The sequence below is a fragment of the Ostrea edulis genome, chromosome 6 (genome assembly GCF_947568905.1).
Source record: "Ostrea edulis chromosome 6, xbOstEdul1.1, whole genome shotgun sequence".
Lineage (NCBI taxonomy): Eukaryota > Metazoa > Mollusca > Bivalvia > Ostreida > Ostreidae > Ostrea > Ostrea edulis.
The window spans coordinates 27,208,927-27,236,358 of record NC_079169.1 but is presented as its reverse complement, the minus strand read 5'-3'; the positions used below and the strand labels follow the sequence as shown (position 1 = coordinate 27,236,358).

Sequence of the window (27,432 nt, the reverse complement as noted above, 5' to 3'; positions counted from 1 at the left end):
ACACTATGCTGAACACTCAGGTGGTTGAGAAATTATTTCTTCGATTATCAAATATGAAAAATGAAGTAAATTTCATAGAGTACAATGTCTAAATAAACATTATTTATTTGTTTATCACTGGCTTCAATACGAGGTATTCACCGGTATTGATGTCGCTAGATCTATCGAAGCGTGATAGTCAAGCGTCTCTAATCCCCAAACAGACCAGGAAATTTATGTGGTGACTGCCTCAGACAGTCAAGGTGTGAATGGCTTATTATTTTGAGAATCATTATTGAATAATTAGGGGTTTATTACGTTTTTGTCGGAATTTTTACAACGTAGTACCGAGTCCCGGCATCTTAGGGCAACGTAATAACGAGGTCTATTTTATATAGGTTTGTTAAGAAATGGTTTTGTGCTTTGAAATTCCAACGTAATATGCGGACTAACGTATTAAAGGGGGAACGTAATAACGGGGTTCCACTGTAATACGCATTCAAGACTTTGCCAGAAATAATTTCCTTTATAGGGTCAATCAAGAAAGAAAGATTAACCTAAATGATCTGATCTAATACAGTGAATTTGATGTCGGTTATTGACCTGATACAGTGAATTTGAAGTCTGTTATTGACCTGATAAAATGAATTTGATGTCCGTTATTGACCTGATAAAGTGAATTTGATGTCCGTTATTGACCTGATAAAGTGAATTTGATGTCCGTTATTGACCTGATATGGTGAATTTGATGTCTGTTATTGATCCGATACAGTGAGTTTGATGCATGGTACTGATCTGATATGGTGAGTTTGATGCATGGTACTGACCTGATATGGTGAATTTGATGTGTGGTACTGACCTGATATGATACAGCGAATTTGAAGTGTGGTACTGACCTGATATGATACAGCGAATTTGAAGTGTGGTACTGACCTGATCTGATACATTGAATTTGATGTGTGATACTGACCTGACCCGATCTGATACAGTGAAATTGATGTGTGGTACTGATCTGATATGGTGAGTTTTATGTGTTGTACTGACCTGATCTGATACAGTGAGTTTGATGTGTGGTACTGACCTGATCTGATATGGTGAACTTGATTGCTGTGACGACTGTACTCCTGGTGAGAGCTGATTGAGAATTCAGATGATTCTTTAGATTACCGAGAAGATTACCAGGATCTATAAGAGTCAGTTTTCCTAAACATTCCGACACTACATTCCGTGTTCCTTCCTCTGGACACTCGCAGTGATTAAACAACATAGACCTGGAAAATGTGATTAATTAACAATTAACAGCACATCATATTCAGATTAAAGGTACATGTCAAACTCTGGGATTACAAAATAAAGTCAAATTTTGTTGCTGGGTTTTTTTCTCACTTCCATCCCAATAAACACAACACCATGCCTTGTTTTTAAAATAACTCTAAATGTAAATTACAAAGACTTACCACACAGAAGAAACATACGGCTTGAGATTGTCCACACCAGCTGTAGACGTGGACTCGCAGCTAATAATCTGAAATCAAAAACACCTTCAATCAGCATTGGGTCATGCATTGATAAATGCCCCTATCACCCCTTCCTCCATCCACATAAAACAGCTGATCCCATTATTCATAAATTAGTTACTTTTTATTTTCGATGTTAAGATATTGTTTTTAAACATTTTCCCTGATGGAGTAAGGTCACAGTGCGAAGCCAACAAACCAGGTTCAAATGACATCACAATGACAAGCCAACAAATCAAGGTCAATCATAGTAGCCATTGCTGTTCCAAGATGTGGAAAGTTTTTGTAATGTCACTTTTTAAGTTATATGCATATACATGTACATGGGTTATTTATTACTTTTATAAATCACTTGGTATGAATTCTGCTTGGACTGCAGACACATTTTCACCAGGCACCAAATTAAAGCCCATCTGATCATAAAGCTGCTTTCAAATCACAAGTTCTCAAATAAAATCATTCCGCGCTTTAAAAGCATCATTTACACATTGGCTTTGATCAGCAAAGAGGACACTTATACTGTGTTACTATACCAAAATTATCAACATAAAAATGCCACCAGTTCACAAACCAGGACACACACCTTACATAGCATGTATTCAGATAAGTTTCATTCTTATAAAACAAATATCAAAGTATCAGTCACCACTTAATTTGACAATGTTCACATATCTTATATACCTAAATCTTTCTCAACTTACTGCTAAAATCAGGGACAAAAATTCCTCAACAACATTTATCTTCGACAACTGATATTTACCTCTTTCAAAGAATGCAGAAGAAGATATTGTCTTTTTGGTTGATTTTCGATTTCTTTCAAAACAAAGGGTAAAAACTTTGGTAGGTTTCCAACACTGACATTTCCTGAAAAATAAAAGATGCACTTGTACTCTTACTATAATGTACATGTAAAAGTCTCTCATTTACTAAAGCATAGTCACAGTCAGTAGCTGTCTATAGACAGTCAGTAGCTGTGTATAGACACAGTCAGTAGCTGTCTATAAACACAGTCAGTAGCTGTCTATAGACACAGTCAGTAGCTGTCTATAAACACAGTCAGTAGCTGTCTATAGACACAGTCAGTAGCTGTCTATAAACACAGTCAGTAGCTGTCTATAGACACAGTCAGTAGCTGTCTATAAACACAGTCAGTAGCTGTCTATAGACACAGTCAGTAGCTGTCTATAGACACAGTCAGTAGCTGTGTATAGACACAGTCAGTAGTTGTTTTTAGACACAGTCAGTAGCTGTCTATAGACACAGTCAGTAGCTGTGTATAGACACAGTCAGTAGCTGTCTATAGACACAGTCAGTAGCTGTCTATAGACACAGTCAGTAGCTGTCTATAAACACAGTCAGTAGCTGTCTATAGACACAGTCAGTAGCTGTCTATAGACACAGTCAGTAGCTGTCTATAAACACAGTCAGTAGCTGTCTATAGACACAGTCAGTAGCTGTCTATAGACACAGTCAGTAGTTGTCTATAGACACAGTCAGTAGCTGTCTATAGACACAGTCAGTAGCTGTCTATAGTCACAGTCAGTAGCTATAAACACAGTTGGTAGCTGTCTATAGACACAGTCAGTAGCTGTCTAAAAACACAGTTGGTAGCTGTCTACTGTCTATAAACACAGTCGGTAGCTGTGTATAGACAGTCAGTAGCTGTCTATAAACACAGTCAGTAGCTGTCTATAGTCACAGTCAGTAGCTGTCTATAGACACAATCGGTAGTTGTGTATAGACAGTCAGTAGCTGTGTATAGACAGTCAGTAGCTGTGTATAGACAGTCAGTAGCTGTGTACACAGTCGGTAGCTGTGTATAGACAGTCAGTAGCTGTCTATATCGATGGTCAGTGACATACCTAGAGCATAAGAAGCCGCAGCTTTCACCTCTTCATTGTGTGAGGAAAAGGAATCTAGTACGACAGCCTGGATTTCACTATGTCCACTCAGGTCTCTAATGAGAAAACAACAGCATATCAAGACATCAGACAACTAGATGTTGACATTCTTATTGATTTTTTGTCAGTTTAGATCTTTAAACACACTTTCTGCTATTAATTCATTTTCCCAACAATAAAGTCTCAAAAATTTTAAAAATTTGATTACACTAAAGTTGGTTAAGAAGCAAATTTTAAAACAAAAAAAAACGATAATAAAAAATTAAAATTTTACATGTGCTTTCCAATTTCACCGAGTGCCAGCAGCGCAAAGAATCGGATTGAGTCTGTGGATTTTGGATTTTTTACGTCCTTGACGAACTGTGTGACTACATTATTGACTTCACCTGGGCACTTCATTGTCAGGGCAGCAACACATTTAGCAATCGAGTGAAAAGCCTGCAAGACAATAGAATAGGGAAAAGTGAAATCAGGTCAAAGACAGGTAAACAGAATAGTGAAATCAGGTCACAGATAAATAGAATAGTGAAATCAGGTCACATACAGGTAAACAGAATAGTGAAATCAGATAGATAAAGTAGTGAAATGAGGTCATATACTGGTAGATAGAATATAGCGAAATGAAGTTACATACAGGTAGATAGAATAGTGGAACCAGGTCACAGACAGGTAGATAGAATAGTGAAATAATGTCAGATACAGGTAGATGAATAGTGAAATCAGGTCACATTCAGGTAGATAGAATATAGAGAAATCAGGTCACAGAAAGGTAAATAGAATAGTGAAATGAAGTCAAGACAGGTAGATAGAATAGTGAAATCAGGTCACAGACAAGTAGATAGAATAGAGAAATGAGGTCACAGACAGGTAGATTGAACAGTGAAATGAGGTCACAGACAGGTAGATTGAACTGTGAAATGAGGCTATACAGAGGCAAACATATATTTCTTGCCTCATTCCTTCAGGGTTTAATATTTTTCTACCAATGAATTATCTGAAGATAAAGTTAATGTGCCTACTCTGTGTCTAAATCTGCATTATAATGTAAGTTGAGATTGTGAACATTTCATCAGTGACTGTACCACTGAGAAATTTTAATGGAAAGGATATTATAATTGTTTGTTTACATGTTTGTGGTGGTTGTTTGTTTGTGGACAGCAAATCCCATGTTTGTGGTGGTTTATTTGTTTACCTGTTTGTGAACAGTGAATCCTATATTTGGGTTGGTTTGTTTACCTGTTTGTTGACAGTGAACCCCATGTTTGTGGTGGTTTGTTTACCTGTTTGTGAACAGTGAATCCTATATTTGTGGTGGTTTGTTTACCTGTTTGTGGACAGCGATCCCCATGTTTGTGGTGGTTTGTTTACCTGTTTGTGAACAGTGAATCCTATATTTGTGGTGGTTTGTTTACCTGTTTGTGGACAGCGATCCCCATGTTTGTGGTAGTTTGTTTACCTGTTTGTGGACAGCGAACCCCATTTTTTTATGGTGGTTTGTTTACCTGTTTGTGGACAGCGAACCCCATGTTTGTGGTGGTGGTTGGACTGTATACAGGTGTAATTAGCAGCTGAAAAGAAATAAAATTTTGTCTACATACATGTACAGCATTCAAAATGAAGCAGAAATACTCACTAAATGCGACCAAAAATACTTAACTTGGTTCTAATTACTTTATCAAATAATTCTTGAAAATTTCAAGTGCATTTTTGATTTTGTTACCAGACTTCATTGTCTTCTTAAATAAAGAAATCTATAAACTCCTCATCAAAATTAAGAATGCTTGTACAATGAAATGTGTCTGTAAAGGAGTGTAAACATTTACCAGGAAGTTCGGCCCTAAAGCAACCTCTCACACAGGAGGAAAGTTCTGAAATTTCATCTGTTCCACGTACTACTGTGAGGCCTATAACATCGCCAGGTAAAGTAAAATTCAGGATATCTACCTGTAGGAAATCTCTGAAGCCGTGTTTGGGTAGTCCCGTAATGACGAGAGCTTGGAACAGTTCCAGCAGCGCTGTGAGGGCCCCTCCCTGTAGTAGGGGGGACTGGATCAACTGAAGAATCTGGGGAAGAATCTCATTTGGCAGGCTTGCCATACACGACTTGTGGGTCTTGGATATTGAGGTCAACAAGTTCAAAGTCAACTGAAAATATGAAGGTAATCACAGATCATATCCAGGAATTGGCAAAAAAAACCTATAAGAAAATCCTTGTAACCTAAACTGAAAGATTTTTTTTTACAGGATTTTGTGTAGGAAATGACATATTTCCTTTATCATAATTCACTTTAGAAAATAAAAACAGTTCACATACACTATATTTAAATCTTAATAGACAGCTCTCTGTGCAGTTTCAGATAAAATTTCAGCATTTATTTGTCCTATAATGACACTCTTTAACCCCAACAATATCATAATTATTCAATAACAGAGACAAAGTCAAATAAAAATCTTCCAATACATGGTAAGCAGTCTCTATAAAACAATTACATAGTTCTCTCCCCTAGTCTCTATAACACAAAACAATTATATAGTTCTCTCCCCTAGTCTCTATAAAACAAAACAATTATATAGTTCCCTCCCTTAGTCTCTATAAAACAAAACAATTATAGAGTTCTCTCCCTTAGTCTCTATAAAACAAAACAATTATATAGTTCTCTCCCTTAGTCTCTATAAAACAAAACAATTACATAGTTCTCTACCGTAGTCTCTATAAAACAAAACAATTACATAGTTCTCTCCCTTAGTCTCTATAAAACAAAACAATTATATAGTTCTCTCCCTTACCAGGTAGTCTCTATAAAACAAAATTATATAGTTCTCTCCCTTAGTCTCTATAAAACAAAACAATTACATAGTTCTCTCCCCTAGTCTCTATAAAACAAAACAATTACATAGTTCCCTCCCTTAGTCTCTATAAAACAAAACAATTATATAGTTCTCTCCCTTAGTCTTTACAAAACAAAACAATTTAGTACATATTAGTTCTCTTTCCTATTCCTGATTTCATAATCAAACAGGAAAAGGTATGAATACAATTCATCTTATTTTTTGGTCCTTACCTGAGAGACATGTAGATCATTCTCATTGATCAGCGGTGGCATTTCATTCATGACTTCATAAATCATGGTGGAAGATAACGAGGAACCTGAAAAAGATAATGTAATTAGTGACTGGTACTCCTGCAATTCTAAGTTGATGTAATATACTGGTGTTTATCCATGAAATGTTAGTGTGGAATTATAATCAATTATCAAAACAACAAAGGAGTACACAGCATCACATTTACCAAAGCTGATGACTCATGAGCATCAAATTTTAACAAGAGGCCTATGGGCCACATGATCACCTGACTCACCTTGGCCCAAACTTAAAGATTTCCCTTATATATTTGCATGTAAAACTTTAATCCCCTATTGTGCCCCCCCCCCCCCCCCCCCCTATGGCCATGATTTTAACGAACTTCAATCTGCACTATGTCAGGAAGCTTCCATGTAAATTTGAACTTGGTTCTTGAGAAAAAGATTTTCAAAGTTATTCCCTATATATTTCCATGTAAAACTCTGATCCCCTATTGTGGCCCCACCCTACACCCAGGGACCATGATTTCAACTTTTTTGACCCAGTGGTTCTTGAGATTTTTAAATGATCCCACCCTATTTTTGTAATTTTGTGATTATCTCCCCTTTGAAAGGGGCATGACCCTTCATTTGAACTAACTTGAATCCCCCTCACCCAAGGATGATTTGTACCAAGTTTGATTGAAATTAGCCTGCTGGTTCTGGATAATATTTTTAAAATCTCTCAGTGTATTTTCGATATCATTTCCCCTTGGAGAAAGGCATTGCCCCTCATTAGAACAAAATGGAATCCCCTTCACTCAAGACTGATTTGTACCAAGTTTGGTTGAAATTGGCCAAGTGGTTCTGGAGAAGAAAATGAAAATGTTTACAACTACATCAACGACAGACAACACAACTACGCCAACGACAGACAACTGAAAGTTTGATCAGAAAAGCTCACTTAGCAGGTGAGCTAAAAATCAGTAATACACTAAGATTTCTAACATATCATTAGGTAATAGGCCATAAGACCCAAAACTCCTACTTCAGGAATAATCAGTACAAAATTCCATCCATGCTCGCTTAAGTAATAATGACAGAACCTGACCCCATAAATTTCATAATTTCAGTAGACTCAATGCTCGTTATAATCATGCAAATATTTTGCTGCCTTGATGTCCAGAAGTAAAGAAGATTTTCCAAGATATAATGCATTTTCAATATATAACCAACTTAGTCCCACCCTGGGACCTGAACCCTAAACCCAAGGGTTATGAATTTCACAATTTTGGTAGATGCTTGAGTGTTCGCTATAATCATGCAATCATTTTGACTGCTTGATGTCCAGCAGTAAAAGAAGTATTTTGAGATTGTATTCATTTTGTTGGTTTTGACCCCAGCCCTCAAACCCCAGGAAGGCAAGGTCCATTAAGTTTACAAGTGTTGTTCACCTTTACAAAAATTGTTGGAACTGCTTCAGCATGAGAAGCTGAAAATGTTAAGTTTACAACCAACACATGTCAAACAATGATGGACGAAAACATGGCATAGGTTGCCTGAGGTGACCCAATAAAAATATTGGCTTATATTTATCCTTTCATATAACTTAAGGACAATGGTATTCTTGGTTGTGTGACAATTTCGGGGGGGTCACACTAACAAATTTATAGAATAACGATCCCAAGCTTAAATGCAAAGCTATAAACATTACAAAATACCTGAAGCAACCCGAGTGATATGAGTTCATTACAAGAAACAAACAACTTTTGACCTGTTTATCAACATTGGGAATAGGTCCAAATTTCGGCCCTCTACAGACCCAGAAGTCCCCGAACAATTGACCAATAGGTGAGTTGAACTTCAGCACCTGTACCTCAGATAACCTTGGTCACTACATTCTTGCTATAAATAGAACTGACATTACCGTAACACTTGACTAGTACATCCAGACACGTCAGTGTGCTGAGTTTCAGTGCCCTCTGGTTCTTCCTCAGAAATGACGCTAGCACAGGGATTCCCTCATCCTGAAGTAGAAAGCATTCAACTCTAAAGGTCACATGATACAGGGCATCACTGTAAAAGTCCCATGATAGAGGGCATTCACACTAAAGGTCACATGATAGAGGGCATTCACACTAAAGGTCACATGATAGAGGGCATTCACACTGAAGGTCACAAGATAGAGCATATCACTGTAAAAGTCATTCGATAGAGGGCATTCAACTCGATTCAATGCCACAAAATTTATACTAATTCTTAAATTTCTCCATTTCAAAAAGGACAAAGTTTAACCCTCATTACCCAAGCATGCTTTGAAATTAAGTGGTTAACCCTGCGGTTGTTGAAAAAGTTTAAGTTTAAGGACGACCAGATGGACAAAAAGTGATCAGAAAAGCTCACTTGGAGTTTTCAGCTCATGTGAGATAATAATTGAAAACAAAGACAACTTTCCTTTATTGAACATCAGTCTATAAGGCAATGTGTTTCCATTCAGTCTATAAGGCAATGTGTTTCCATTCAATAGGATTATGATTTAATTCTAAAGTTGTCAGATGTATCTGTGTTTTAGTGTTTTCAAAACAGTAACTTATTCAAGAAGATGATAAAGTGGGAAAGTCTACTCCAGACCAGCACACATTCTGATGAAGGCTGGACACGAGACAAACACTTGTAGTCAGAAGACAACAAAGCTGGCCAGGAAGTCTCAACTTACTCCATCTATATGTTAAATATCAAAAGCCTTGTCTCCCTTGCTTCAAAAGCTGTAACCAAGGTTAAAATTTCCCCTAAAAGTATGATGCTGATGTGGAATTATTCTCCTAATAAAAATGTCTTTACAAAGCAGGCTAAATCCATGCAGAGGGATGAAGAGATGTGCTAAATCATCATATAAATAAAATCACACACTTACCAAAATTGGTTTTAAATCTATCCTTAGAGGCGAGCTGCAATGAATACATTTTTATGTAGTTCACAAGAGTTAACAAGCGTATCATTCCATAACTTTTAAACTCACTAACATACATGTACTGTAATTCTGAATTCCTCCACAACTTAACTCATCATATACAGGTACTAAACATTCAGATTACCTAACACGCATGTTCTGCACATTTAATTTTCTCCATACTTACCCCGCTATCATTGTGAGGGCTTTGACAGCTGTCAGTCTCGTTATTTCGTTCTTTAACCGCTCCAGGAAAATTGGCAGGCATTCCCTAAGTTCCGTAGATAGACCATCACCCATGTTGCGAATTATCTGTCCCCTGTTAACAAATCTTACACAATTATTCGCTCTTTAAACAAGGTCAGTTTTATTCTGTTTGTGTTTCTCCATTTCATTGTCAATAAAGTCTGCTGAAGTTAGGGTCTTGGGGGGAGGGGGTTCATCTTCATATTTTTTTATTACATCCGAATTCCATACATCCATCACTCTAAGGCGAGCTTATGCTTTATTAAAATATGTATGCAAACTCTGAGCAATGTATGAATTGAGTCGAATTGAAAACTCTACAAGTACACGTAGGTATCATCGTTAACTTGCAACATTTCGTACAGAGCGAATTATGAGCCTCAAATTACCAAGACTTAGCATTTTATTACTGGGCTTTTCTTAGCCTTAAAATTGGGAAAAATCAATAGAATTTGGCCTTAGGAATGGTACCGTTTATTAGGACCAGTTATATAAAACTTTGATAAACAGCCTTCTGCAAAAGGTTGCCCACTGCCACCTACATGCATGAGATTGCCCTTCCTTTTGAAGTTTGCCCACTGTCTACCTACATGCATGAGATTGCCCTTTCCTTGACCTCCTGGTCAATGTCTGCTGCCTTCAGACGTTTCAATGTACACTGGTACAGCTCAGGGACAAATGGTTTGTGGTTAAACTGGACTGGGTCCTCTGTAAATAGAAATACACATTCTGCTTATAAACAAGAAACTGTAGGTCCCACTGTATTTGTGAGATTTTTACTTTCCCCATAATTTTGAGAGATTACAATATCAATTTTTCATATTATCTGTTAGGAAGTCTTCAAAAATTACTTGATTGCTTTAACAAATCCAACTTACACAAATCTATCAAACTCAATTGGAGGGAGGGTATGTGTAGGAGGGGGGTGTTTCTGCTTTTGCTAATTAATTTGGGAAGGGGGATTCTGCTTCTGCTCGTTTTCATTTTTTTTTAGGGGTGGGGGACACAATAATAAGATTATTCAAAAGGTGGGAGTGAAAGTTATCATGGAGTCAGTTATCTTGTCATTCACTCAGTGACCATTAATGTGTTTAATTTTATCTAAAAAGTATAGTTGTTTGCTCAGGGAGATATTGTAAAACAGCTTTAATGTGTGATTTTAAATTGAGCCCAATAAAAGAACTACCTCCTACCTACCACTTCAACAATGATCAGTCACATTACAGCACATTTTCAATGATTGCCGGGAGGGGGGGGGGGGGGGGGGGAAGGTGAACCAAACTAAATTTTATTGCCTCTGCACAAGTTTCAGAAACCTGTACATATCACAACATGAGGTTGTTTTGGCAACTTATTGATATACTCAAATGTACATATATATTTTGTTTCACATGATTCATTGATGTTTTCCACCACACTCAACAATTTTTCAGTTATATGGTGGCGCCCAGTTTTTGTTTGTTGGTGGAAGAGAGAACCCAGATACAATGTACCTGGGAAGAGACCACCGACCTTCCGAAAGTAAACTGGGAAACTTTCTCACTTACCGGCGCGAGCGGGATTCGAACCCGCGCCAACAGAGGTGAATTACTGCAGCTTATTATCATGCAACATTGTAGTTTCAATCTTGACTTACCCAGCGGTCTGATGACTGACTTACCCAGCGGTCTGATGACCTTGACTTACCCAGCGGTCTGATGACCTTGACTTACCCAGCGTCTGATGACTTTGACTTACCCAGCAGTCTGATGACCTTGACTTACCCAGCGTCTGATGACCTTGACTTACCCAGTGGTCTGATGACTGACTTACCCAGCGTCTGATGACTGACTTACCCAGCGGTCTGATGACCTTGACTAGCTGTTGCGTCACTAGAAGAGCTTCTGATGTGATTTTGTAGAAGGGATCCGAAACAGAATGAACAATGGGCTGGGGAAACAAATGTACAGATTAACATAAACATCAGTAGGGATGAGAGAGTTGTAATTAACATAGTCAGGAAAAGATCTATTTCAGACAAATAATACTACGATTTTAACCAGTTTACTTCTCCTAGAACAAAGCACAGATATGCCACTTGTATACTGTGAACATACTTTTTTCCACGGGATCATGATTCAACAAAATTACAATTTCTGTTCAATCCGCAGGTAGAACGTTACATTATGTTTGTGACAACCTTTACTGGATGTTATTGGTACGTGTATTTTGATGTACAGCAATTGTGGTGGTAAATCATCTGATGCATCTTAATAGAACAAGGATTTTGATGTGATTATGGCAGGGAATCATGATGCAAAAAAAATCTTACCGGCACAAGAATTTTGATGTGAGGAAGAAATACAGTGGGCTGGTGATGAATTAGAATACAGTTGAGGAACGACAGAGTGTCTATCTTCATGTTAGAACTAGAATTCTTGTCTCTGAAAGAAATAATCATGTTAGAACCAGAATTCTTGTCTCTGAAACAAATACTGTATAGCAGGTTAATGTCGTGGTCGGAAAAAAATCACGATTTTTTCAGTTAGCAACAAATCGCGGTCGGTTTAATTCACGGAAAAACAAATCTCAATATCCAGAACCCGATTTCGTATCAATATGAAAGATAAATTCACTGGATGTTAAATTCATGGAAATTTTGTTTCAGTGAATACAGCAAAAATTAACTCCGCGAGTTCATTTTCTGCTATACAGTCATCTTCATGTTAGAACTAGAATTCTTGTCTCTGGAACAAATAATTTTCATGTTAGAACTAGAATTCTTGTCTCTGGAACAAATAATTTTCATGTAAGAACTAGAATTCTTGTCTCTGGAACAAATAATTTTCATGTTAGAACTAGAACTCTTGTCTCTGGAACAAATAATTTTCATGTAAGAACTAGAATTCTTGTCTCTGAAACAAATAACGACAATCCATTGCTAATCCTCTATCTGCTTCCTCTTATAAACAGCATGGGATTTCTGTAAAACCAACTTCATCTCCTGCTCAGTCTGCTGCTGTCTTTCTCAAGAAATTCCCCTCCAATGCATTGACCTCTACAAACCTCCCTAAAGATATTTCTTCTCCGTCTTTATTTATTGATATCATGATAACAATTTTAATTTTTTAATATTTTTTACGATAACATTAACTCAGTAAATACAAAGCTTTAAGTTCATATCATGTCACTTTCATCTTGCCCTTAATACCAAAGAAAGCACCACCATTTCAAACTTTAAGAAAAATTCACAAAGTATTCCCAACTCCAGAATTATTCAACATACAATGTGTTTAAAAATGTCATAATGTGGTACAAAATGCCTGAATGACAGATTTATTAATTCACAAAACTCATCCTTACCCCAGTGAATATATAATACCCGGCACCAGCTGGTCGAAGTGTTTGGCTAGTGCCCCCGGGAGAACCAGTACAAGCTCCGTGAGGAGACTGAAGCACCCCTGTCGTGTCTTCACACTCTTTTCTCTCAGCTGTTTGTGAATTGCTTTCACAATGTCCGGTATTTGGGTCTGTAGCATGGACACTGGTCTGCCAAAGTTCAATGATGTCAAAGTTCAAAAATGTAGTTCAGAGTATTTCGTATCAATTTTATGATTTTATGATTGTTCAATACCGAATGGGATTGGACAATAGGATAAACCTATGTTAGTCCGCTCCCTATTTCGTAAAGTATGACTTGTAAACTCTACCCTCCATCCTGTTCCATGGCATCCGTGTCAGATGTGATTGTGGGCCGTGTCTGTCTTAGTAGGGTCACAAATGCATGAAATATGTCTGCCTTCACATTTTCCTCTCTCTCTGAAAAAAATACCTTGCATCTTGTCGAGACCCTCACATATTATGTCTTTTTAAATCTACAACTGTACAGATCTGCATGTACAAGTCTTTAATGTATGTATATTAACAGACAGGTTAAGTCTCGAAAGTCGAATATATATACAGTAAAACTCACTTATAATAAACACGAATGTAATAAATCTATGTTTACTGCAAAGTGATATTTTATTCCCCTATGAGAGGAAAATATTGAAAATTTTATTGGATATAATGAAGATCAGTTATAATGAACTGTTTTTCACTGATCTGGGAGGTTTGGTATATCCATGTTTTACTGTATCTTGATCTACATCAATTTTCATAAATTTTTATAATGTCTACAATGTTCTACATTGTATTTAAACTCACTAGACCTCTGTAACAAATTACTATTTCCCTGACCTTTAAACCTAGCAATGAGTGCTGGCGATACATTTCTGTAGAATTCCATTAACATTTCGTGACGAGTCCCAATCACCGCATCCAAACATTTTGCTGCAGCTCGTCTGACCTTCCAACTCATGTCATCATCATCACTGTATTCCTCATCTTCCTCTCTAAAATCATCATCATTATCATCTAATTCAAATAGTCCAAAATCTTCTATTAAATTCAAACTTCATCAGGAAAATGGAAAGATAATAATAACTTTGATTTCCATCCATTAATCGAAATATGCATCATCTTAAATTTCATCATCACTATCATCAAACTCTCAACACTGACTCCTCATCCTCATCGTCTCCTTCTGTTTCCATGGCATCATCATCATCGTCATCATAGTTATAGTTCGGGTCATGGCAGATGTACATCAAACAGATCTTGATTATCTGTATTCAGATAAAAAAAAAAAAAACATGCATTTACCAACAAAATAATTCCATTTTTTTGCTAAATTTTTAAAAATTTAAATTCTGAGATTCTTTCATTTTGTCATCACCTCTTGAACGAATGGTGAGATTTCCTTGGGACATCTCCGAATGAACGACTCAAATGCCTGCAGACAGTACTCCCTCAATTCGTCATCCTCTTCCTTACAGAACCTCACGATGGGAGGGACCATCTTTTCCAGGTGCTCACCAAAGCGGTGTCCTGCCTGTCGACTGTACGAGATAAAATAACCATTACATTACCTCAATGGTTTGTACACAAATGAGTTCTAAATCAAGAAAATTTAGAAAATCTTTCTGACTTTATATAATTCCCCCATGATGACAAGTAGAACACAAACATAAATGCCAAGTTCTTTTTCTAATTTAGGTTCACACTAGCATACTTGCTGTTCTGCTAAACATTTACAATTTTAGTGACAGAGGACATGCATTAAAACCCTGTGAGTCTGTGACCCAAGAGGAAATCAAGACAAGCTTTTCTATGAGCATCTTTATCCAATTCCTCAAGTCATTGCTAGGAATCTCAACATTTAATTTCAGAAACAGAGACCATGCCTTACCCAAAAGGCAATCTCAGACAAGATTTTCATCATACCAACCCAAGACAGCAAATATGAACATCTAGATGCAAATATCAAATCTCTCTATCTCTATAGATTTCAACATTTAACCAAATTTAAAGTTGAAGATAGAGAGACAGCCAAAATTGGATGGGCATTAAATTCACGTCCAGTGAAGTCCAACACTTCACTATCACAGACATAATGGTCACTACACCTCTCTCACAGACACCCACCTAATGGTCACTAAACCTCACAGACACCCACCTAATAGTTACTTCACCTCACTAACTCACCTAATTGCCCCAACACACTGTATGTAGGTCCTGGTTGTTGATGTGGAGGTGTTTTTGATCAGTTCAGTCAAGAGAAACTCAATCAACTCATTAAATAGGGTATAATTACAGCTCATTACCAAGTAACCTGTAACACAACAAATACAGTACAACTCGCTTATGAATAACAAAAACGCTTATAACGAATTCATGCTTATTGCAACGTGATATTTATTCCACTATGATAGGAAAATTTTATTGACTATAAGAAAGTCTGGTTATAACAAACTGTTTTCGCTGACTTTGAAGGGGCACTAAAACCATGTTTTACTGTATAATGAAGTTTGGTTATAATGAACTGTTTTCACTGGCTCTGAGGTTCGTTATAACCATGTTTTACTGAATAATGATGTTTTATAATGAACTGTTTTCGCTGGCTTTAAGGTTCGTTATAACTGTTTTTTACTGTATAATGATGTTTAATTATAATAAATTGTTTTGGCTGGCCCTGAGGTACATTATAAACATGTTTTACTGTATAATGATATTTGGTTATAATGAACTGTTTTCACTGGCCCTGAGGTTTGTTATAACCGTGTTTTACTGTATAATGATGTTTAATCATAATAAATTGTTTTGGCTGGCCCTGAGGTTCATTATAACCATATTTTACTGAATAATAATGTTTGATTATAATGAACTGTTTTTGCTGGCTTCGAGGTTCGTTATAACTGTCTTTTACTGTATAATGATGTTTGATTTTGATTATTATGAACTGTTTTGATTGGCCCTGAGGTTCATTATAACCTTGTTTTATTGTACATCCTGTTCACTGCATTGTAATAATTCATTTTTTATGTCCCGCCGAGAATTTTTCACTCATATTGAGACATTATTGTAATAAAACAAATAAATCTAATCCATAACAAGTTCAATTATTACCAAGTATGGTCTGTAGTCTGAGCAGGGCTCAACATTAACTTTTTTTCCTACTTGTCCATTCGGACAAGAGACAAAGATATTTACTTGTCCGAACTTCAACTTCACTCGTCCGAAAAAATTTCTAAAAAGGATATAATATCGTCAACTTGAAAACTGTATTTAATTTACTTAATATATAGTCTATTTTTATACCTGCTTGATTGATTTTTTTTAAAATCTTATTCTCTTGATAAAAACAACAAACGCATAAAACAAAATTTTATCTAGACTTCCCATCTTGAATCAATGACTTCGTAAGATCCATGGATGCATTCTCTCACCAGACGGCGCGCTATGTTGTGGAGCGTAGCGTAACGCTCTCTGGTAAGAGATTGCAATGGGTGATTGAAAGTAGTACGCAATAAGTGAACACCAATCCCGATTGAGTTTGACTCCGCTAGTTTACATAGCGATCGAAGTTCATTTTCCATGCATTATACATGTACTTCCGACTCTCAACTACCGATAAACTTTTCACAAAGTTGTTTGGAGACTTCTTTACATAAAAAAGCACTTGTCCAATTGGACAAGTGCCCATCAATACTCACTTGTCCGAAATATTTTTCCACTGGTACCGGACAAGCGGACAAACGTAAATGTTGACCCCTGCTGAGCCCTATACATTTACAGTGAAAGCGAAATGTCGTCGGACCGACGGACATGTCCAGTAATTTGACTCTCGGTCCGTTAAAATTCGTTATATTTCCAGTCCGAATGTCCGGTGACTTACCGGCAACGGTTTCCTATACTACGCAACGTTTTTTTCCCCTTATATAACTGGTACCGATAAACGGTACCATTCCCAATGCCAAAAACTGTTGATTTTTCCCAATTTTGAGACTAAAAATTCCCAATTCACTTGCCGAAAAATAGACCTCTGAAATCGTAATTTTCTTAGTCTGAAACGTTGTACGAGTTAACTAAAATGTTCACTTCCAGTATTAAATCGAAAGTACAGATCATGGCAGTGTGTTTTGTTGAGCTATGACGATTCCTTATGTCTCACAACAAATATTACCATAAAAAAGTTTGTAAAGAGATGAATACTTCTTGTTTTGTTGTCTTTTTTTTTTTCTTTTAGTTAAAATCATTTGCCGATACATTGGTAGAAAATTCCCAATTTGTTCGATTTTGACGCTATTTTCCCCCAATGGGTACCGGTACCAGTGGGTAGAAAAAAATCGCTGCTACGTTTCAACTTCCAGTTCCGTTTATAAAAAAAACCCATACAAAAACAGCAACATGTTCCAATTAAAATGGAACAGTAATGCAGTCCCCGGTAAACCTTTAAAACGAAAATCCAATGATCAGGAGGCTCAAAGTCTTTCATTTTCATGTTTTAATATAAAAATAACACTCCTTTTTTCGGTCTGGTAAAATGTGATTCAGTCCGGTAATGTTCCTGTGTTTACCAGACCGAATGTCCTGTAAAACATTTCAACATTTCGCGATCACTGCGATAGCCCTGTACTGAAAGCCCTTCAGACTTACCGATAGCAATGATGGCGCGCTTCCTTACAGCCAGCCTTGGACTGGAGAGCTGAGGCAGCAGGGATTGCATGATGCTGGGATGGAAACTAATCAACAGTCCTGTATAACAGAAAAATGAGTTTCACCATTGTTTCTTTGCCAATTCCACAAATTTTTCTCTTTTTTTTGGGGGGGGGGGGGGGATTTCAAGAGAAAATGTGGCTCTACCAGTGTAGACCTGTACATTTGAATCACTATGTGGCAGGGAGACCTTGCGGTACATGTATTTCACATCATTAAAAGATTGAAGATTTCTCTAAATAACATGAGTGACAATGATTATTTACCTCCAAATCTGCTGAGAAGGTCCCCCAGAATATCTAATGCCTCCAGCTGGACAGACACGTCCTCTTGCTGCAACAAGTCATAAAAATTACATGCTAGGAAGAGTCCAAGGTACAGATTTCATTTTTTAAAAAACTGTTTTATCTTCACCTTTATAGCTGCATACATTGTACCTTTCACCTATCTTCCTACAGCACCTGTCAGTCTTACCTTTGATATAGCACTGGTTAATCGTCCTGTGATTTTTTTACAGATACTGGCTGCTAGAGCAGTGGAGGAGGGGGGTAACTCGCTGATCACGGTCTTCAGACCTGTGTGAAGAAGGGAATCTACATATACTGCATTATACTATATCAACATTACTGAGTACCATATAGAGCAGTGGAGGAGGGGTGGAGGAGGGGAGGGGGGGGGGCCTCATTCGTAAAGGATTATTCTCACCATCTTCCTTCAAAAAGATACCTGTACACTTTGAGGTGTGTCTGTGCTTGTTATCAGTGACTAAACTTAAACTCAAATACATGTATGTCACAAACATTTTAAAATGTTCACTATGAAAATAACACCTGACCAAAAAGCCCAAATCTATCCCAAATCAAATCGGTCTACTCCTGTCTGAACACAAATCAAATAAGCCATTCATCCCATTTCTCTCACAATGTGCTACCATGGTATTTTTTTTTTGGTTTACTACTTTGAATTTGTCAAGATTATTCTGCTGCTAAAAGTAACTATGTCTACCTTTTACCCCCAACAATAGATTCCCGTTTTCTATAGCCATGTTGTCAGTTTTAAAACAGCAGAGTAAAGGAGAGAGAGAAAATTGTCGCAGTAGCAGTGATGCTATCGAAAAAAAATAAAATGGAGAAAAGAAAGAAGCAAGAATGCAAAAAACAGAGGCATTGGATGATTGACTGCCTATGACTTAAACACACACTGAGCTCACATCAAAAGAAATTCAGGAAAGACTGTTTTGGTTTAATATATCTCATTAACTTGTTTTGTTCAAATCTGAATAGTCACTAAAGAAATGATAAGTCCATATCTAATAATACATAATACGTCAATTTACATGCACATGTATCAATGCAAAAACAACCACTGACAAACGTATCAATAAAACCACTGACCAATGCTGGAAATGTCTCTCAGCTGTTCTTTGTCCGATATCATGTTACTACACAGCGTGTCAACAATTGTCTCTACCTGGAACTCCTTTACTTTGTTCACCAATGGACCCAGACTGAAAAAAAACAACAATATAATGCATACAGTGAAATTTTCACCATCTCGTTTATATTCAAAGACATTCCTATGTAGGTTTCCATAAAATACTATTTTTAACTCAGTCATTTTTTTATTAAAGAGAAATAATTAAATTCACCCAGTTTTAAATACCCCCTTCCCCTACCCTTATTCAGAGAAAGGACAAAATGGATGCAAATAAATCATGGACAAAAATCAATATATGCACTCAGGGGTGCATGAGCCGAGTTGCATGGGATACATTGTAAAGTCAGGAATGATGTGGCATATTTATAATTGTGAATATTTGGATTTAAACTTTTAGAGTTATCATGCAGATCTAGATATTTCTAAAATTTTCAATCTTTTTTCATGACTGTGACCTTGACCTTTTTTCTCCAAAATCAATAGGGGGTCTTCCTAACCTGCTATCCAACAATATAACCAAGTTTCATTTGATTCAGTTTTAAACTTTTCGAGTTACTGTTCAGAAACCATATTTGTCTGAAGTTTTCAATCTATTTTCGGTCACTGTGACCTTGACCTTGGACCTTTTTTTTTTTCAAAATCAATAGGGGCCTTGCTTTGCTGGTATCCAACAATATATCCAAGTTTCATTTGATTCAAATAAAAAATTCTCGCGTTATCCTCCGGAATCCAAAATTTTTTGGAATTTAAAATCTATTTTCGGTCACTGTGACCTTGACCTTAGACATATTTTCTCCAAAATCAATAGAGGTCTTCCTTACCTGGTACATAACAATATCTTTAAGTATCATTTGATTCAGATTTAAACTTTCTGAGTTATCATTCGGAAACCAAATATTTCTAAAATTTTCATTCTATATTTGGTCACTGTGACCTTGACCTTTTTTCTCCAAAATCAATAGGGGTCTTCCTTACCTAGTACCCAACAATATGTCAAAGTTTCATTTGATTCGGATTTAAACTTTCTGAGTTATCATCCAGAAACCAAATTTTTCTGATTTAAACTTTCTGAGTTATCATTCGGAAACCAAATATTTCTAAAATTTTCATTCTATTTTCGGTCACTGTGACCTTGACCTTTGACCATTTTTCTCCAAAATCAATAGGGGTCTTCCTTACCTGGTACCCAACAATATATCAAAGTTTCATTTGATTTGATTGAAAGCTTTTCGAGTTATCATCCGGAAACCAATTGTTGACGCCCAACCACCCACCCGCATCACCAAACCAATAGCCGAGTTCAACTTCCTTGCAACTCGGCTAAAAACACAATAAAAATGTGGTTTTCTTGGACATTTTTCCTGGGCTAGTAAGTCCAAATACTGCATGTACCTACCATTTGACAGCAAGGTTCTGAACTTCTCCATTCTTGTCCTCCAAGAGCTTCAACAACATTCTCACCACCTGGAGATAAAACATTATTTCTTTCTTGAATTGACATGCACTATTTAGTTATTGAATTGAATACAAGGTGTAGTATCCTTGCAGTGGTAGAGCATTCACTTTGCAACATATCTTATATCAACAAATACAACCACTGACAAACATATGAAGAGTTGCCCGGCATCAAACCCAAGACATAAACATAGGTAGTGATTGCTGTAAGGGTCTGTAGGGGGCTGAAATAAGGCCCCATTCCCAATGCTAAAAAGCAGGAATTTTTCCCAATTTTTGCTTTGGAATTCCCAAACAATGAAAACAAATCAAGCAAGGTAGCCAAGTTATTCATAAATCTTCTTCACAGGCCCACAGATTACAATTTTTGCTTCAAAATTCTTAAGTAAACCTAATTTTTTGGCCTCTGCTTATTTGAATAAGGTAAGCTTTGACCAAATTGAAAGTCAGAAGGAGCCCAATTATACCTTAAAGCACTCTGAATTAGGTTTTTCCCTATTTCTTTGTATGAATTTTCCCAATTTCAGACAAATGTCGTAATTTTTCCCAACTGGAAAGGCCCTGACCCTTGAAATCAAGATCTTAAAAAAAAAACTGTTAGAAGTGAATATCATGGGTCTATCAAATATAACCTTAAAAATAGGGTTCCAGCATCAAGCTATTGACCATAAATATCTAAAATTTTAGTACTCAAATTACTAAATGATGTGATCACCAAGTTCTCACTCTGCTGACTGCATTCTTTGAATGTTAATCACAGTAACCAGGCTAGCTCCCATGCCACTGGGAGCTGCCCTTTTGTTTAATCTATAAGCTAAATCCGAATCGGAATGAAACAAATTCCCATCCAAACATAATTTTCCCCCGAGAAATCCAGGTCGCCAGCTTTGAGTCCAGGTGAACAGGAATCTCAGATATATTTTTTAACTTATTGTACAGTAACAGTTTTATAAAGCAAATCATTATAATTATAGAAATAGTAATAAGCTAAATAAATGAACTTGTTCATGAGTTTCTGTAAAAATATATACATAAATTGTTAGTAAAGTACAACAAACATTTTTTTATAACCAGATGAGTTTTTTCATACCTTTGTTCCTGTATGTTGTTAATAATTTGCTTTGTTTGAAAGAAAAAAGCCATCATATCTAAATGTGATGTCACAGTGCACTGTTTAAATCACTTGTGCTATATTTCCTGCATAACATGAATAGCCGGATTAAATGCCTATAGGGTAAACTTGTTAAATTTCAACCCATGGTTCATAAAAAATATCTAGCATTAATTTGATAATAGAGTGAGAGGATATTTCTATTTTTTAATTTACTGATTTACGATTATCACTTGGGACATGACAATGACTATTTCATGCTTTATTCAGCCCAATAGTCACGCTGTAATACATATCATACTTTAAACATTTTGTTTGAACTACAATTTATAACACACAACATACAAGTACAAATCAGACATAACTGACAAGTTTCGAGAAGAGCAGGGGGTGAAATTAACTCTTTCTACCACTGGCTAATATTAGTCCATGGATATAAAATCCACAGGCTAAAATGAAAACTTACAAGCTAGAATAAAAAGAATGAATCAGTTCTCCATTTTCATCAATGTTTTCCCCCATGATTACAGAGCCTAGTGGCAGTCTATGCGAAAGACATCAGACCGTCGGACCTGACCGATGTGCAGTGCCTCAGGTCCGATGCATCATTTTTTTTTTTACACCGGACCGGAATGTCCGATGTCTCAGTGTCCGGTTTTGAGTTTTACTATTTGGAACACTTCTAGTATACCGGTCCCCAAAATATGGCGCTAAAATGTGTGCCGCCGAAGGCGGTTTAGTATATATATACGATCGCGTTAGCGATCAGTAAAATCGCTAAAACGAGAAAAAATCACAAAAATAACCCCAAATTCGAATTCCTTGTTAAAAATGAAGTTTAAAAAACTGTTTTTTAAATCAGTTTTTTAAATCCGAAATGAAAAATAATGCAAGAAGACGTACATTTTTTGTTCCAAAATAAATGGAATCCGTTGTTGAGCAAAAGGGTCACGTGCGCTTTGTATACGTAATTCTCATGAATATTTGTATGATACGACGTCACTGGTGTTGATGTAAACAAACTGAACAGCTGATTTGCGATGAAAATGCCTCTAAAAACTGATTTTTTTTTTATTTGTGCTGATGCAAGAGAGCTGATTCACTAGGATTATCAGTTTTGATAAATTTGGACGGCAAAATATGTGGCAACGGGAAATTTGGATTAAAGGATTCGTCATATTCAAGCGACGGATTTATATGGAGATGTTCTAACCAAAATTTCCATCAGGAGTGGTAGCTGGTTTGAAAAGCACAAATTAACGCTGGAAAAAGTTCTGTTAATAACATATTTCTGGGTATACAAAGCTAGTAAAAGTTTCATGAGACACGAACTTGAAATTGCAAGTCAAACTGTTGTTGATTGGTATAATTATTCCAGAGAAGTGCATGCATATTTAAGAGAAGAATTCAGACAAAATAGGAGGAGTGGGATTTTTTTTTTTTTTTTTTGAAATTGACGAAATTTGGTAAAAGAAAATTTCACAAGGGATGGTGTCTGGGTTTTTGGTGGCACTGAAAGGGAGACAAAAAGGTGCTTTTTTACAACAGTGGTAGATCTAATCCGAGATTCCTCTGACTCTTACCCCCGCTTTTATATTTGACATGTGCGGGGGAGAGTCAGAGCGGACTCCATATTGAAAAGTGGGAATTCAGCGACACCAGCTGGTGTCGCTGCTTTACCTACCTCTTACAACTTTATTTCGCGGATCTATCTTCCAAGACGTGAGAATTCAGTTAACGGAAGATAAATCTATAAATAGATCTTGATTAATACGATGCTATCGCCGTTTAAACGGCCCTAACACCAACAAATGGAGCGTCACTTGAATTAGGTCGCCGCCTCGCCATTTGATTTCTTTGCGCATGACGTCAGCACATGTAAACACAAAATTCCATCGTTTAAACGGCGATAGCATCGTATTAATCATGATGTATTTGTAGAATAATCTTCCGATAACTGAATCCTCGCGTCTTGGAAGATGGGTCCGCGAAATAAAGTTGTAAGAGGTAGGTAAAGCAGCGACACCAGCTGGTGTCGCTGAATTCCCACTTTTCAATATGGAGTCCGCTCTGACTCTACCCCGCAGAAGTCACAAAATAAAAGCGGGGTTAAGAGTCAGAGGAATCTCGGATTATGGTAGATCGAACACGAGAAACTCTGCTTGAAATAATAAAAACCAAGATATAGCCCGGTACAACTATAAAAAAAAATCTTACAGACTCATTAAATCTGTATATGATCCTCTCGATACTCGTACCCAACCTTACTTCGGAACCCATGATTGACAAACAATGACTAGTTTTTCAACCCCTCGATCTGATTAATGCAAACAACAGCTTATAGATGATTTTAGGTTGTAAGGTAAGATAATTTTAACTACATTTGACTTGTCGGGGGCTGCCGCCCCCAAGCCCCCGCTTAGTATACTCAAACGCCGTCGGGCTTTTATTTTTATCGCACGATTTTCATTGCTCAGCATCCGAGGCGAAAATGCAAATGGCGGCGTGTTTACATTCCGCTTAGCAACGGCAAGGGAAATAACTGTTCATGCACAGACGCGTGCTTCTGGGGACCGGTATACTAGAAACTTCCCTACTATTTTGATGCGGAGTCATTTAAATGTTTGTTATAAGTAAAAAATAGCACACGAATCCAAATACGTAAATGAATGTGATTAAAACCGCATGGACTGTCTAAAGTATTATATGGGAGGGATCCCTGGTATAGTATTACTAGTATAATAAACAAGATTCCCTTGGTTTTGCATTTTCACATGTTTCACTTTTTTACATTAGGTTTTTCGGTCTGACAAAATTTGGTTCGGTCCGATGTGTTCATTGATTACACAGGACCGAATGTCCTGTGTGGTCCAAAAAACTTTCGCATAGACTGTAGTGGGTCAACAGACTTTTTTTTTTTTTTTTTTTACCAAATCACTGATATCGTGCATCGCTGGGTCTCTTGACCCTCGCTCCACTAATCCATCACCTGTTTACTGGAGGTCTAGTTTCAACACTTCTTAACCACATTAAGCTGGATACACATCTGTATTTGTGATCAAAATGAGATGTCTGACCTTTAAAGCATGTATTTGATTCGATATTTCTAAAAATTATAAATGAAAATGACTGACAAAATATTGGTTGTTGAAATTGGTCATTCATGTACAAGCATTTGAACGATTCTGAGTGCAAAGTTTAGAAAAAGCTAATTACGCATCACTGTTAAAAAAAAAAAAAAACAGATACAGGACGATCATGGTTTGTAAATCACCACTCGTCAAGATTTTAGAGTGTCCACTATTTGCACTTGCAATTTTTAAAATTTACTTGCATTTTACGAGTATTTCACACTAACTCCGACCCCTGTATGGATTAGAACTACCACAAAGACATTATTACATGCAGGTATTATTCTCATATATGCAAAACACTACAGTGTACACATCTTCACAATGTCGGGGGTTTTGAGTCCACTCGTGACCATGACGTTGCGAGGATGCACTGTATAAATCAGAACATATGAAACAATAGGTATCCCTTTTCCTTTGAATTCTGCTGATCTGACTCGAGTCATCCATTTTATATTAACATCTTTTGGAGCCACAGCTCTGCTGGACCTACCTTCCTCTCACTGTCATCGTCTAGCTTAATGGAGTCCTTCTGCAGCTCTGTCATCAGGTCATTAGTTGCCATGAAGCGAAAATCTTTGTCATTGGAGGTCATCTACAATGTACAAGTCATGCATTGTCGAATCCTGAACCTAATATGTGATTTATATAGAAATACATATAATAAACGGATTTCACGAAAACCCATATAATCTTATATTTATCAGCCATTTGCCACCATATATAGTTTGTATACTTGTGACGGAAAGTGTGTACATGTATCTAACTACACTTATATCAGTCAATTCAGAAAGTTCACATTTTCACTACATTCGGAAACAAAATTATGACTTGATAGGAGAGAGTCGGAGACGAGAGCGGATATATTCAATTGTACCTTCTCCAACAGGTTTGCAATGTGATACGAGACGCTTGCCATTTTTGTCGTTTTTGATTCTACTGCACCAAATATGCCTAAAGGACGACTGTCCTAATGAATTTGCTATTTGTTGATATTATCCCGGTGCAAAGTTGTCTTTTTCGGCAAAATCATGCGTAATATGGCAGCTTTCTAAGCGCCACCTATTATCAAAATCCCGATCCCGACTATTTCTAATTTGGGGCCCAAACAGGGAGATATTGCATACATAAGGAAAGAAAACTAAAACACAGAGTTAACATGAATTGATAGGCTGTGATATACATACATGGATTTACAGGGGAGGATCCAGGAATTTTTGAACAGGAAGGGGAGTTTCTACCATTAATTTTGATTTTCAAAAAAATGGGGGGGGGGGGGACTCCACCCTTTAAATGCGTTATTTTTTATATTTTTTACATTTTTTAGTAAACTTTCTGGTGATAGGGGTGAATTCCAACCCCCCGGAGCCCTCCCCCCTTCTAGTTCTGCCACTGGTTTGGGACGGTATTACATCGGACAAGAAGGAAAGAGTCACTGCATCAGTCTCATATGGTTATTATTCTGAGGATGCTCACTCCTCCTAGGCACCTGATCATTACTTAAACGATCAGTGATCAATCTCATAACTCTTATAAGCAAAATAGAGAGATGGGCAAACACGGGCACCTGGGTATACCAGGGATGGGATCAGGTGTCAAGTATTAAGCATCCCCTGTAGACCGGTCATAACCGCCATGAGCCCTACATCTTGAACAGGTAAACGGAGTAATCCGTAGTCAAATCAGTGTACCAAGAACGGTCTAACAATCGGTAAGAAACACGTCAGACAGCATTTGACCCAATGATAGCTATGTAGTTTGTAATGGCAAACTAGATCATTATAACGACCATAGAATTTGCTAAATGTTGACTTTAATTGAGACTGTTTGCAATATAAGCCTAAATAAGTTTTCATTATCAGATATACATATTTTTATTTTTCATTTTCCTAGTATTCACATAGTCACTCGCCCACAGTGGACCTAGCTTTTATTCCTTTTTAGTTTGCAAAGGTATCTATTCTTCACCCTTTTGTACTCAACAATGTGTACCATCGGGGAAAAAAATCCGTTTTGTTCGTAGCCTTATGTAAAAAACGTACACTGGGGGTGAGGTGTGGGGTGGGGGTTCGTATGAATATATAACGTACATTGGGAAAGACGTTTTGTGTTCCTCTACTGATTTAGCGGGGGATCGGGACCCCTTTCCCTGGAATTTGCAAAGTTTATGCCATCAAGATTTCATGAGAGGAAAAATAAGTCAGAAAAAGGAATGCACATTGTTACGATTTGTTCAAGATATCCTTCTTCCATTTATGCAACATTTCCTTTCTTTTCATCCTATTTTCGTATAGTGTATTCTCTTTATTATCTCCGTCTTGCTCTGTTATATGTTTACCACCTACGTGTATATATATGAACCTCTGATGACCTAGATGGCACTCGTGTTTGTAACTCATGTACAATGTAACAGGGTTTGAGCGAAATGAATTGAATTGAAATACCGGTGATTGGTGTAGCACTAAAATGACCGACGACACGAACAAATTAGCTCGGGGGTATATATATAAACTTTGACAGGAAATGTGGGTCCATATACCCTGTCAAAATCCAGATAACCTGGATCTTCT

At 36.9% G+C, this 27,432-nt stretch overlaps 1 protein-coding gene across 1 annotated transcript in view; it reads right to left on the bottom strand.

The window, feature by feature from the left end:
- Positions 1 to 25,956, bottom strand: part of LOC125645706 (cullin-associated NEDD8-dissociated protein 1-like) — a 36,948-nt gene extending 10,992 nt beyond the window's left edge. The window contains exons 1-27 of the mRNA XM_056142250.1: positions 25,740 to 25,956; positions 25,356 to 25,457; positions 20,562 to 20,629; positions 19,123 to 19,235; positions 18,203 to 18,303; positions 17,995 to 18,061; positions 17,669 to 17,767; positions 15,218 to 15,344; positions 14,409 to 14,571; positions 14,195 to 14,298; positions 13,871 to 14,025; positions 13,342 to 13,450; positions 12,995 to 13,180; positions 11,964 to 12,075; positions 11,488 to 11,581; positions 10,243 to 10,360; positions 9,594 to 9,725; positions 9,371 to 9,404; positions 8,384 to 8,483; positions 6,460 to 6,545; positions 5,342 to 5,542; positions 4,900 to 4,965; positions 3,672 to 3,835; positions 3,359 to 3,453; positions 2,257 to 2,360; positions 1,437 to 1,504; positions 1,061 to 1,250 (exon numbers count right to left, since the gene is read on the bottom strand). Coding sequence (XP_055998225.1) covers positions 1,061 to 1,250; positions 1,437 to 1,504; positions 2,257 to 2,360; positions 3,359 to 3,453; positions 3,672 to 3,835; positions 4,900 to 4,965; positions 5,342 to 5,542; positions 6,460 to 6,545; positions 8,384 to 8,483; positions 9,371 to 9,404; positions 9,594 to 9,725; positions 10,243 to 10,360; positions 11,488 to 11,581; positions 11,964 to 12,075; positions 12,995 to 13,180; positions 13,342 to 13,450; positions 13,871 to 14,025; positions 14,195 to 14,298; positions 14,409 to 14,571; positions 15,218 to 15,344; positions 17,669 to 17,767; positions 17,995 to 18,061; positions 18,203 to 18,303; positions 19,123 to 19,235; positions 20,562 to 20,629; positions 25,356 to 25,457; positions 25,740 to 25,781 — 3,000 coding nt within the window. The 5' untranslated portion in view covers positions 25,782 to 25,956. The remainder of the gene's footprint in view (positions 1 to 1,060; positions 1,251 to 1,436; positions 1,505 to 2,256; positions 2,361 to 3,358; positions 3,454 to 3,671; positions 3,836 to 4,899; positions 4,966 to 5,341; positions 5,543 to 6,459; positions 6,546 to 8,383; positions 8,484 to 9,370; positions 9,405 to 9,593; positions 9,726 to 10,242; positions 10,361 to 11,487; positions 11,582 to 11,963; positions 12,076 to 12,994; positions 13,181 to 13,341; positions 13,451 to 13,870; positions 14,026 to 14,194; positions 14,299 to 14,408; positions 14,572 to 15,217; positions 15,345 to 17,668; positions 17,768 to 17,994; positions 18,062 to 18,202; positions 18,304 to 19,122; positions 19,236 to 20,561; positions 20,630 to 25,355; positions 25,458 to 25,739) is intronic.
- Positions 25,957 to 27,432: the final 1,476 nt, after the last annotated feature.